The following is a 12,079-nucleotide window of genomic DNA, read 5'->3' as shown; positions in this document are numbered from 1 at the left end:
AGAAAGATAGTACTATAAAACACCTGGTATTTAAAGATTTCGCGTGGCATGAACAGTTATTCCTACATTTATAGTTTTGTTCTTTTGTTTTTGTCAGACGTGAAATGTGGCCTTTGCCTGATGCAACAACTAGCTAAAAATGCTAACAAGCGTTCATAAACGTCATTTCCCACGGTGAGATTGATGGCCATTTAAACACCAAAACAAAATTTGAGAGCGAACAAACACAATTTCCCATGGTATTGAAAAGTATACTTTTAAGAAACGATTTAAACAGGGTTGGGCTATGGGCCTTGTTAGCACTGCAATTTTAGCAAACGCTAATCTATGCGGAAAATCTGTGCTTGAAATCGGCATACGCTATGTTAAAAATCATGTATGGAAACTAATTATGGGTACAATTTTATAACTTTACAAAGGGCTTGGTTGACTTTTACCTTAATATGCAACGATACTTGTATGGTCAATGTAAGAGGACAGTATTTTACTCTTGATTTCGAAAAGACAATTGCACCACAATCTGCAGACGAGCAGCCCGGAAAAGCATCATTGATACTCGGCCACAGACTGGTGTGGTGGGCATCATGACCGTGGTGGTGGGCATGCTGACCGTGGTGGTGGGTTTCCTCCGTTACGATACCAACTCACCTCGGATGAGAGCGTCAAGGTCGCCGCAACTAAGAGCACAAACGCAGTGTGTCCGCCCATGGCGTCCTCGCTGTATTCAGTACAGGCAAAACTTATCCCTGGCGAACTCCCTGTGTGAAATGATGGCTTGTTATAGGAATAAATAGCGCGTTTGGCTTGACACGGACGTGGCAGATCAGCGATCCCTGATCCTTGTGATCCCTCCTCTCTGTTTTCCTTTCTCTGGATAGAGCGTTGGAGGCTGGGTGTGTTTGGATGGGGGCGGGGGTGCCCCCCAGAAATCCGCAATTTACGGCACAGTAGGTTTTACGGAAGGTAGGAACTCAACAATCAATAGTTTATTGACCTTGCTAATGCAGATACTGTGTTCAGGTTTCGATGAAAAGGTTTCTTCAGCCGTCATCTGTAGGTGTCGGACGTTTCGCTCCTCATCCGAAAAGCTTCATCAGCGAACTAAAATTTTGCAGGTGCTCTGGCTCTATCTATATATCCCTCATGTCCAGAGGTGGCGGTGCCATACCAGACAGATATATTTAGGTTTTTATTTAGTATTTATTTTGACTACATCTATTTCTTGCTTTTAACAGCAAGAGGCTTGCTATTTCATTCAAACAACATAAGTCAAAAGAGAAAATTAACCCTGTTTTGTATACGTCAACAAAGTTAGCTACATAGCTAGCTGTCTATCTATTAGTTATCCACAGCTACCAAGCTGGCGATCTATTTGCTATCTATTAGCTATCTGGCTGGCTCGCTATCTATCTATCTAGCTGGCTATCTATTAGTTGTATGGCTACTTAGATATCTGTCTATCTATTAGCTACCTACATGCTATCTACTTAGCTACCTAGCTGACTATCTATTTGCTATATATTAGCTATCTGGCTGGCTCGCTATCTATCTAGCTGGCTATCTATTAGTTGTATGGCTACTTAGCTATCTGTCTATCTATTAGCTACCTACTGGCTATCTAGCTAGCTACCTAGCTGGTTATCTATTTGCTATCTATTAGCTATCTGGCTGGCACGCTAGCTATCTAGCTGGCTATCTATTAGTTATACGGCTACCTCGCGAGCTGTCTATCTAATAGCTATTTATTGGCTATCTATTAGCTAGCTAGATTTCTATTTGAGTTACTTTCGGGGTGAGTGAACACTGGTGCATGTGGCTGCCGCTACTCACCCACAGAAAAACATATTCTGTGACTGAAAAGTGACCTTGAGAGTTTTGAAAGGCTCTTATAAATGAAATGTATTATTATTATTATTATTATTATTATGATTATTATTATTATTATTATTATTATTATTGTAGGTTTTGGAGGACTCTTGGTACCATTCTTCAATTCGTCATCATTCAAAACGAGTAATTGCATTAACTAATATCCAACAGTAGGTGTCACTAGACTGCAGGCTGAAACGCGTTCACGTGACATCATAGACCCGGAAGTGACACAAGCGGTAAACCAGCTCGTGCTGGGCCCCCAAACGCGAACAAAAATGTACATTACGGAAGGAGATACCCGTCGATTTTCAATAATAAACAAGACAAAACGGTAAGACAAGTTTCCTCGACTCAAGTAAAACGTCAGAATTTGCGTTAAATAGTTAGCTATTTGCTTATGTTCAAAGTAATATACTTCTGTAAATTGTGAACGTTCATGAAAGGATATTTCCTGTCAAAACAGCTGACGTCCGTTGCCATACAAGTGTAATGGGCAACAAAAGAAGGGCAGCAGCTCTCAGTCATCCAGAGGCATTCTCTGGACCAACAAAAGAGACCATTAAAACTGCGACGAGGAAGCACAACATCTGCATGGTGTCTGACTTCTTCTACCCGAACGTAGGAGGAGTGGAAAGTCACATTTACCTCTTGTCCCAATGTCTGATCGAAAAGGGACACAAGGTGGTGATAGTCACGCACGCCTACGGCCACAGGAAAGGCGTCAGGTACCTGACCAATGGCCTTAAGGTCTACTACCTGCCTCTGCAGGTGATGTACAACCAGTCCACCACCACCACCTTCTTCCACAGCATGCCACTCCTGCGCTGTGTGTTTGTCAGGGAGCGCATCACCGTGGTGCATTCTCACAGCTCCTTCTCTGCTATGGCTCACGATGCTTTGTTCCATGCAAAAACCATGGGCCTGAACACGGTATGTGGTCCTGAAGCTTGATTCATACTGCACTGTTATTGTAGTGCCTTTTTAAGTAGTCCTCATTGGTATAGGTACTGCTGTGAAGACTCAATGTTAAAGGACAATCGACACCATTTTTATTGTTTCCTAACTGCCATCAGAAAAACGTTTTATAGCATCTAAAATACCCAAAACACGCAGGCTGATATTTTTTGTCAAATGCAAAACACACAAAAAAAAAGACTTAAAATGTGCTAAAACTGCAACAAATTGAGCTGCGAATTGTAGATTTTCACGCCAGGACGTCTTGCCTTGCTCTACAATCAAAACAATGGCTTCAGATTCGGAGAAGATGCTTTCTTGTTACTCATCCAGTTATGAATATGATTCAAATAGTTCTGAAGAAGAAAACATAAATGTTTGCAATCGATAAAAGAAGTCTTTCTGGATAATTTTGAGGCGTCTGGACTCCAATGTAGCGTCCAGAAAAATGCACAAGATGGCGCCCAAGCTCCGTTGGAAATGGGCTGATTTGTCTGGTGGGAATTTGTGTCAACTAGTATCAAATAGTAGTCTTGGTGCAACACACAACAATTCACCATCGCATTATTTATGTGTTTTCCTTATAATTTCGCCATCAACACGAAGTTTTCATACCAAACAAAGCACCCAAAATGCATTGTGTGTCGCTTTCTCGGTCAGGGGCGTTCCTTCAGTGACGTCACGTCAGAAATCTTCACCAACTCAAAAACAAGACTACCTAAATATTCAGCGCAAGTCTTAAAACGCAAAATATAGCTACATGCGATGGAATCTTTGTAAAATACGCTCAGTAGAAGTCATTTGAAGTGATTTTACAAATTATGGACACAACTTGTCCAAAGGCGTCGGTTGTCCTTTCAGCTATTCAGTGTACATCTTAGCTGTATTAAACTAGACATATTACATTCGATTTGTCTCAACAATTTTAAAATGATTTCACAGGTGTTCACTGACCACTCTCTCTTTGGCTTTGCTGACGTGAGCTCCGTACTGACCAACAAGCTCTTGACGGTGTCACTGTGCGATACCAACCACATCGTGTGCGTTTCCTACACCAGCAAGGAAAACACTGTGCTACGTGCCGCGCTTGATCCAGAGATCGTGTCCGTCATTCCCAACGCGGTCGAGCACGGCGACTTCACGCCCGACCCGTCTCAGCGCAACAACGATAGGATTACCATCGTTGTGATCAGTCGCCTTGTTTACCGCAAAGGTACGAGCTTGGTGGTTTTTATTTTTTCTCATTGAAAGATGAAACTTCACCCCGAGGCTTCCAATTTATCAGGCATTGATCTTCTAAGTGGAATCATCCCAGAGCTCTGCCTCAAACATCCAGATCTGTATTTTCTTATTGGCGGAGAGGGGCCAAAGAGACTTGTGCTGGAGGAAGTGAGAGAGAAATACGAGTTACATGACAGGTACTCTTTGATGTTCTTTATACACGTTTGCCAGCTTGTCTTGCTTTACCTGTTTTTTTAAGCGTTCAGATTGACTTCATCACAGATCTTCATCTTTTGTCATAGACAAAAGACCACTCAAAGTAACTCAATGAATGTATTTATTTTTGTGCTTTTTAATGACATACATACTTATGACTTAGTGTGTGGCCTAAAAGGACAATCGACACCATTTTTTTGTTTCCTAACTGACATCATAAAAACATTTTATAGCATCTCAAATACCCAAAACGCGCAGGCTGATATTTTTAGTCAAATGCAAAACACCAATAAAAATAACTTCAAGTGTCTCAAAAGTTTCAGAAAGTATAGTGTGTCGCTTTCTCGGTCAGGGGCGTTCCCTCCGTGACGTCACGTCAGGAATCGTCATCAACTCCAAAACAAGAATTCCTGAATATTCAGCGCGAGTCTTAAAACGTAAAATATAGCTATATGCGGTGGAATCCGTTCAGTAGAACTCATTTGAAGTGATTTTACAAATTATGGACACAACCTGTCTGGAGGTGTCGGTTGTCCTTTAAATTTTCTTCGTGCATCGCTAAAATTTCAGTTTCAGGGCCCACGGCTCTCCGAGTAAAAAAAAAAAAAATAGTGTGGAACCTTACTTTTAGAGGAAATAATGTGGCAATTGACGTCCCTCTCCCAGGTTATATTCCTACGAATGGAAAAAAAAATTGGTGGGAAAAATCCTGCCCACATGAACTTCTTATTTGTGTTTTCACTTTTAACTCATCATCTGCCCTTCACAAATTTATTTGGGAATTGAAAGTGTGACGTAGAGCGCCATTCCCGAATTTGTTCGGGTTTAGTTTTTTCATGCTTGGGTGCCGATAAAGCGCTAGCCATAGCCTATGGCAATGTTTTTTTCTTTTCCACAAGGGGGCAGCATTACCATTTTTTCCATGTTAGCACTTTGTCCCAGCTTCAGCTGTTGTTAAAACACTATATAAGACAACAAGTATGTATTGCATTTCAATCTCATATAACTCCAGACCCATATAATTCAGGAAACAACTTTTTTTGATGAAAGAAGAGAGTACAGTGAGATCTCAACTTACGAACTTAATTGGTTCCCAGACAGAGTGTGTAAGGCGAAAAGTGTGTATCTCAAAAAAAAAATTCTCATAGGAAACCATTAAAATGGGAATAATCCGTTCCCGGGTTTCCATAAAATATACTTTTCAACTAAATAAGCCTTAAAACTACACACAACATACCTTATACTATGTATAATAAATGTGCTATTGTATTGTAAAGAAAGAAATACACTGCATTGTATCATAAAGTCACTTTATTTACATTTGTGATGATCATTGATGGCTTGATGGAATGGCGTTGGAGGTCAAAGGGAATTGCTGTTTGGAAAGAGAGGCGCCTTACATAACGACTGTAATTGAGGAAAACATGAGGACTGTAATTAAAGAAATAATCTGTGCTGTAATATAAAGTTTTATTTACCTTTTTGATGGTCGTTGATGGCTTATGGAAGGAGAGTCACCTTCCATAAGGACTGTTGGTAACTTAACCTCTGATGCTGTTCGGTCGTGTGCTTCCGCCGAAGATCACTCCGCCAGCCGTGGTGGGTGTGTATTATGAAAATAGTGCTTATTATAAGGTTTAATTTTCAGAAATTTGACGTTTGTAAGACGAAAAGTTTGTAAGATAAGTTTGTAAGTTGAGGTCTCACTGTATAATGTTTCTTATGCTGTATTAAATTTTTATGTCCTAAAACTCAATATTCTCTGGGTCTTGGAATTCAAGTGACAATGACAAAAAAACCTTTTTTTGCACATGTCTGGCAGTGAATGAGTTAATTTTAAAAATGCCACTTTTCCTCATGCTCTGATGACTTATAAAATGCTGACAGTTTTACAGCTTGGACTGGATTTCAGTGGACTTGAACAACAATTTGGCATTGAGCTTGTAAAATATCTCTTAAGTCAAAAACATCTTGAACGTTTAAACTCTTGCATCGTGGGTACATTTTTGCACATGTCTGGCAGTGAATGAGTTAAAGTGAAATGAGCATGTGTCCAAATGCTTTTGTCCTAAATAGCACATCAACCCATGGCGATGGTCCTCCTCCTATCGTAATGTGTTTGACTGAATTGTGATAACCTCAGGGTACGCCTGTTGGGGCCTCTGGAGCACAAAGATGTCAGAGGAGTTCTGGTGCAAGGTCACATTTTTCTCAACACTTCACTCACTGAAGCTTTCTGCATGGCCATCGTGGAGGGGGCTAGTTGTGGATTGCAGGTGAGCAGCATTCCTTCACCCTATCTACACACACTCCCCAACTTACGAACAAGATACGTTCCGAACGGTCGTTCGTAAGGTGAATTTGTTCATAAGTGCTATATTTTGTATAGAATGTATGTTTGAGGATTATATTTAAAGTGCAACCGACTCCTCCGGACAATTTGTGTCCGTAATTTGTAAAATCACTTCAAATGACTTCTACTGAGCGTATTTTACAAAGATTCCACCGCATATAGCTATATTTTATGTTTTAAGACTCGCGCTGAATATTCAGGAAGTCTTGTTTTTGAGTTGGTGACGGGTCCGTATGTGACGTCACTGAAGGAACGCCGCTGACCGAGAAAGCGACACACTATGCATTTTGGGTACTTTGTTTGGTCTGAAAACTTCGTGTTGATGGCGAAATTAGAAGGAAAACATATAAATAACGCAATGGTGAATCGTGTGTTGCACCATATTTGATACGAATTGACACAAATTCCGAGCAGTCAAATCACCCCATTTTCAACTGAGCTTGGGCGCCATCTTGTGCATTTTCTGGGACGCTACATTGGAGTCCAGGCGCCTCAAAATGATCCGGAAGGACTTCTTTAATCGATTGCAAACATTTATGCTTTCCTCTTCAGAACTATTTGAATCATATTCATAACTGGATGCATAACAAGAAAGCATCTTCTCCGAATCTGAAGCCATTGTTTTGATTCTAGAGCAAGGCGAAGACATCCTGGCGTGATGTCACGAACAAGGGGGCGGGACCTTCTGAAACGCGCCATCTCCGAGGTCATTTTGAAGTAGTTTTGGGACACTTTAACTCATTTTTATTGGTGTTTTGCATTTGACTAAAAATATCAGCGTGCGTGTTTTGGGTATTTTAAATGCTATAAAACGTTTTTCTGCTGTCAGTTAGGAAACAAAAAAATGGTGTCGGTTGTCCTTTAAGGCGTATATAAGTATGTTTAAGGCTTGTATAAGTTTGTCCTGAAAAATAAACATTTAATAAAATATACGCTCCATAAAGATAAAGTACATGTACAAACTGGAGAGAATACTACATATGTTACTAAAAAAATGGTCGTATGTACCGTTGTTCGTAACTCGAATGTTTGTAAGTAGGGGTGCATCTGTATACACAGTCTCGCATCAGCTACATAAAAATGCAATACAAGCCGACAAAAAAGTAAAACCCACAAAAAAAAAATGTCTTATCTCGTGACTGTAAAACACAGGTGTCAAAGTCAAGGCCCGCCACATCATTTTTTTCGGCCCGCGAAAGCAAATCAAACTTGTTAAATTCCATGATGATTGCTAAAATCGGAGCCAAAATGTCATATTTTTGGATGTCAACCACAATAAAAGTCATTATTCTTGACTTCAGATTTGAAAACGAGTTATTCATTAATTTGCTGTGTGCTCTATATGTAATATTTGAACGGCCCTCGAGAGGAAACCATAACTAACTACCATGTGGCAAAAAATGACTTTGACACCCCTGCTGTTAAATGTCCGTGAGTTTTGAAAGGCGCTTCAAAATAAAATGTATCATTTTTATTATTATTATTATTATTAAAATGCATCAAATATATATGCTGCATATAATCATATGTGTGTTTGTTTACTTCCTCAAAGGTTGTCAGCACACGGGTGGGCGGGATTCCTGAGGTCCTACCTGAGGACTTAATCACGCTTTGTGAGCCAACTGTTCAATCGCTTTGTTCCGGGCTGGAAACAGTCATAGCGCGGCAGCGTTCTGGCTCCGTATCAACGCCCGCTTCCGTTCATGCGCGGGTGCGGAATCTGTACACCTGGAGAAACGTTGCAGAGAGGACTGAAAAGGTGGGCTCAGCGTACGTTTTCATTGTGATTTCTGAAGGTAAACACTGAATAGTCGTGTGGTAATTGCGACTATTCAAGGTGAGATGAAGTCAAATGGACATTTTTGTTCAATCATGCATACGTATTTTGACTAATTTACTATCATTCTCCAATGCAGTGGTGTCAAAGTCATTTTTTGCTGCGGGCCACATTGTAGTTATGGTTTCCTCTCAATTTGGGGAACCCATTAGAATGTTTAAATCCCTTCAAATATTACATATGGAGCACACAGCAAATTAATGAATAATTCGTTTTCAAATCTGAAGTCAACAATAATGACTTTTATTGTGGTTGACATCCAAAAATATGACATTTTGGCTCAGATTTTAGCAATCATCATGGAATTTTACAAGTTTGATTTGCTTACGCGGGCCGAAAAAAATGATGTGGCGGGCCGGATTTGGCCCGCGTGCCTTGACTTTGACACCTGCGCTCCAATGTATTCGGGAATTGAAAATCATGACATGGAGCGCCATTCCTGAATTTGTTCAGGTTTTGGTTTTTCATGCAGGGGGGGGGGCTAAAGCGCTGGTCGGACCACTGGCAATGTTTTTCCTTCCCACGAGGGGGCAGCATTTTCCTTTTGTGCAGCCGCCCCTATTTCAAGCTCAGATAACTCCATACCCATATAACTTATATAACCCATATACCTGCCAGACGATGTGCAAAAATGTGTCCACTCCATTGCCCACAGAATACAGTGATACCTTGGCTTACGTACTTAAGTGGTTCCCAGACAGAGTGTGTAAGGCGAAAAGTGTGTATCCCAAAAAATAATTTCCCATAGGAAACCATTAAAATGAGAATAATCCGTTCCCAGGTCCCCATAAAACAGAATTTTCTACTTTCTAATTTTCTAAGCCTTAAAACTACACAAAATATACCTTATTTTATGGATAATAAATGTGCTATGGTATTATAATTAAAGAAATAAACTGTACTATATAATAAAGTCGTTTTATTTACCTTTGTGATGGTCGTTGATGGCATGATGTAATGGGGTTATGTGTTTTCCTTCTAATTTCGCCATCAACACGGATCAACACAAAGTTTTCAGACCAAACAAAGTACCGCAAAATGCATTGACGTGATGAAAGGACTGCTACAATGTGTCTTTTTTTCGGTCAGGGGCTTTCCTTTAGTGACGTCACGTACGGACTCGTCACCAACTCAAAAACAAGACTTCCGGAATATTCAGCGCGAGTTTTAAAACGTAAAATATAGCTCTATGCGGTGGAATCTTTGTCAAATACGCACAGTAGAAGTCATTTGAAGCCATTTTACAAATTATGGACACAACTTGTCCTTAGACGTCGGTTGTCCTTTAAGTAAAATGTTTTCTCTCTCAGGTGTATGACAGAGTATGCGGCGAGGAGGTGCTTCCCCTTGATCGACGCCTTCGGAGGCTTCGGAATCACTGCGGCCCAGTCGCCGGCTCCATCTTCGCCTTTGTGGCGGTTCTAGATGTCCTCCTTCTGTTGTTCCTCCAGTGGTGGCTGCCTGACAGCCTCATGGATTTGGCCGTGGACGCTAGCGGTCCTCTCGGACTGTGGAGGCATGAACCAAGTGAGAGGAAAGGTAAAAAAGAGGCGTCAAATAAGCAGCTTCATCTCGCTTCTTCTGATGCTACTGTGAGGTAAGAAAAGTACAACTTTGTTGACATGATTAGGAAGGGGCATTTTTCAAACTATTTATTTTGAGAGATCTGCTCGGAAATGGCTTGAATTGTATTTATTTTGTATGAAACTAATGAGCAAGACTGACCTGAGTTTGTTTTTCACCAATTATTCAGAGTGCCACTGGCAAACAGTGGAGATGAAAAATGAACCTCAAAGTAGGAAAAAAAACAATGTTTTTATAACTTTAATAATTAAAAAAAAAATATATAGACATTTTCACACTACCACATTATTAAGGGCATTGTGAAGGCTGTTTTGGAATCAATCACTGAGTGGATAAGTCTTGTAGTAACACTTATAAAATGTAACATGTTTACATATATATCTTATACATGACAGAATTTATATGATATACATTTCATGCATTCACATTCATTGCTACTTGCAGCTTTAAAGGACAACCGACACCTTTTTTTGTTTCCTGACATCAGAAAAACGTTTTATAGCATCTAAAATACCCAAATAGTCAAATGCAAAACACCAATAAAAATGGAGTTAAAGTGTCCCAAAAACTACTTCAAAATGAACTCGGGATGGCGAGTTTCAGAGGGTCCCGCTGCCTTGTTCGCGACGTGAAAAATAGATTGCTTTATCATATTTGTATTCAGACTGTATGTTTAAAATCATGGTGACTTTACGTATTCAAAGTGGCAAAACATTGGTGATTTTTGTTTTTTTATTCCTTATTGGGACATTTGGTTTAAGCGCTTGTCGGATTACGAGCATTTTATGAATTGCGCAATAAAAAGGACCGTATGTGGGCATGAGCTGAGGTACATGGTCTTCTGGGGACCTTAAATAAAACTGTTACAAAAAGGTTTCACTTGCGAATAATCAAGTGTTCATCTTCTAGATTAAATAGCATCTCAGTGTATTTGAGTATCTGTCATGTTTTATTTATTTTGAATATTTAGATTAAGCCCAAAATACATTTACTGTATTATTTTTTTTCCGCCAGGCTTTGACCAAAGTATACCTCATATTGTGTCCTGTTCATCAGAATGATATTTTTCTCAGGACTGGTTAGTCGAGTTTGTCCAGTAAAAAGCCCTTTCCCTTTCTATTGTATATATTTTTTTTTTGCAAACGTCAGAAACAGAAGATTAAATCCCATGCAAAATGGGCCATGATAATGTATCTGCTATCCAAGGCTGGTTGTGGTTGTTTGCATACCATTGTAATGAGCCCTTGAAACAATATGACTGGCTGGAAAATATGAAATAAAAAGATTTTGGCCAATTTGTCTTATTCTATCATTGTTGTCGCTGCAGGGATGGTCTCAAATCCGGTCGATTTGTAGAATCAACCACATTTTGTTTATATTTCATAGCAATATTTTCCATAGGAATGTAATTCATCAGTGTTGCTATCCTAAAGAATAATAATAATAATAATAATAATAATAATAATAAATTTTATTTCAAGTGCCTTTCAAAGCTCTCAGGGACACTTTACAGTCCCAAACAGGCATAGATACAATAATAAATAAAATACAATTATAAATAAAAACAACAGATAAAGCTACACAGAAAATGCCATTTTAAATAGGTGAGTTTTTAGATGAGATTTGAAGTTGGGAAGAGAATGTTACGAATTTTGGGAGGAAGTAAATTCCAGAATATACAGTAAATGTTTTAATTAATGTTTTACATTTGTAACTATGTTGCACACTGCGCTATGTATAGTTTAACAAAAGAAAGCGTTTAAACTAAAACTGCTCTGATGTCAACAGGTACTTTCGTGGTAGCAGTCAGCTTCATCATCCAATCTGAGCCCAAACCATCATCGGTGACGACCAATCAGATCAGGGTTGACGGAATTGGACCCATATTTTCTTTACCTTTCGCCCATCCTTGACTTTGATCAAGCCACTCGCAAAATTTAAGTCAAGTGAGCCGCCACTTCGATTGACATCATTGTCCATTACGGTAGTCAGCCGCCAACGAGCGGCGTAAGCCACCTTCAAATTAAAAGCAAGAAAGTGCA

At 39.6% G+C, this 12,079-nt stretch overlaps 2 protein-coding genes across 6 annotated transcripts in view; one reads left to right on the top strand and one right to left on the bottom strand.

The window, feature by feature from the left end:
• The window catches only part of LOC148894887 (amyloid-beta A4 protein-like), a 17,705-nt gene extending 16,819 nt beyond the window's left edge, over positions 1 to 886 (bottom strand). The window contains exon 1 of one of the 2 annotated variants that reach the window (XM_089003370.1): positions 649 to 886. In XM_089003370.1, the coding sequence (XP_088859496.1) occupies positions 649 to 708 (60 nt within the window). In that variant the 5' untranslated portion in view covers positions 709 to 886. The remainder of the gene's footprint in view (positions 1 to 648) is intronic. The other variant, XM_089003371.1, reaches the window with a different exon arrangement.
• Positions 570 to 12,079, top strand: piga (phosphatidylinositol glycan anchor biosynthesis, class A). Of its 4 annotated transcripts, none has more exons than XM_089003377.1 (9): positions 570 to 617; positions 879 to 1,115; positions 2,641 to 2,802; positions 3,769 to 4,039; positions 4,112 to 4,244; positions 6,407 to 6,539; positions 8,169 to 8,375; positions 9,764 to 9,992; positions 11,826 to 12,079. In XM_089003377.1, exons 1-9 carry the CDS (start codon positions 585 to 587, stop codon positions 11,948 to 11,950), a joined length of 1,530 nt encoding a protein of 509 aa, XP_088859503.1. In that variant the 5' UTR covers positions 570 to 584; the 3' UTR covers positions 11,951 to 12,079. The 4 variants fall into 4 exon arrangements, with proteins under 4 accessions (XP_088859503.1, XP_088859504.1, XP_088859505.1 ...); XM_089003378.1 differs by lacking the exons at positions 570 to 617; positions 879 to 1,115 and adding exons at positions 2,072 to 2,203; positions 2,336 to 2,553; XM_089003379.1 differs by lacking the exons at positions 570 to 617; positions 879 to 1,115 and adding exons at positions 2,072 to 2,203; positions 2,336 to 2,597 and having other exon boundaries at positions 2,712 to 2,802.

This window comes from Hippocampus bargibanti, linkage group LG08 (assembly GCF_051943395.1).
Source record: "Hippocampus bargibanti isolate YZ-2025 linkage group LG08, ASM5194339v1, whole genome shotgun sequence".
Classification (NCBI taxonomy): domain Eukaryota; kingdom Metazoa; phylum Chordata; class Actinopteri; order Syngnathiformes; family Syngnathidae; genus Hippocampus; species Hippocampus bargibanti.
The sequence above is the reverse complement of the archived record's forward strand: the minus strand, read 5'-3'. Positions and strand labels throughout refer to the sequence as shown.

Coding starts and splice junctions, on each gene's coding strand:
- piga (XM_089003376.1), top strand. CDS start 2,362: ATGGGCAACAAAAGAAGGGCAGCAGCTCTCAGTCATCCAGAGGCATTC. Junction 4,040..4,111: donor TCGCCTTGTTTACCGCAAAG/GTACGAGCTTGG, acceptor CCAATTTATCAG/GCATTGATCTTCTAAGTGGA. Junction 6,540..8,168: donor GGGCTAGTTGTGGATTGCAG/GTGAGCAGCATT, acceptor ACTTCCTCAAAG/GTTGTCAGCACACGGGTGGG.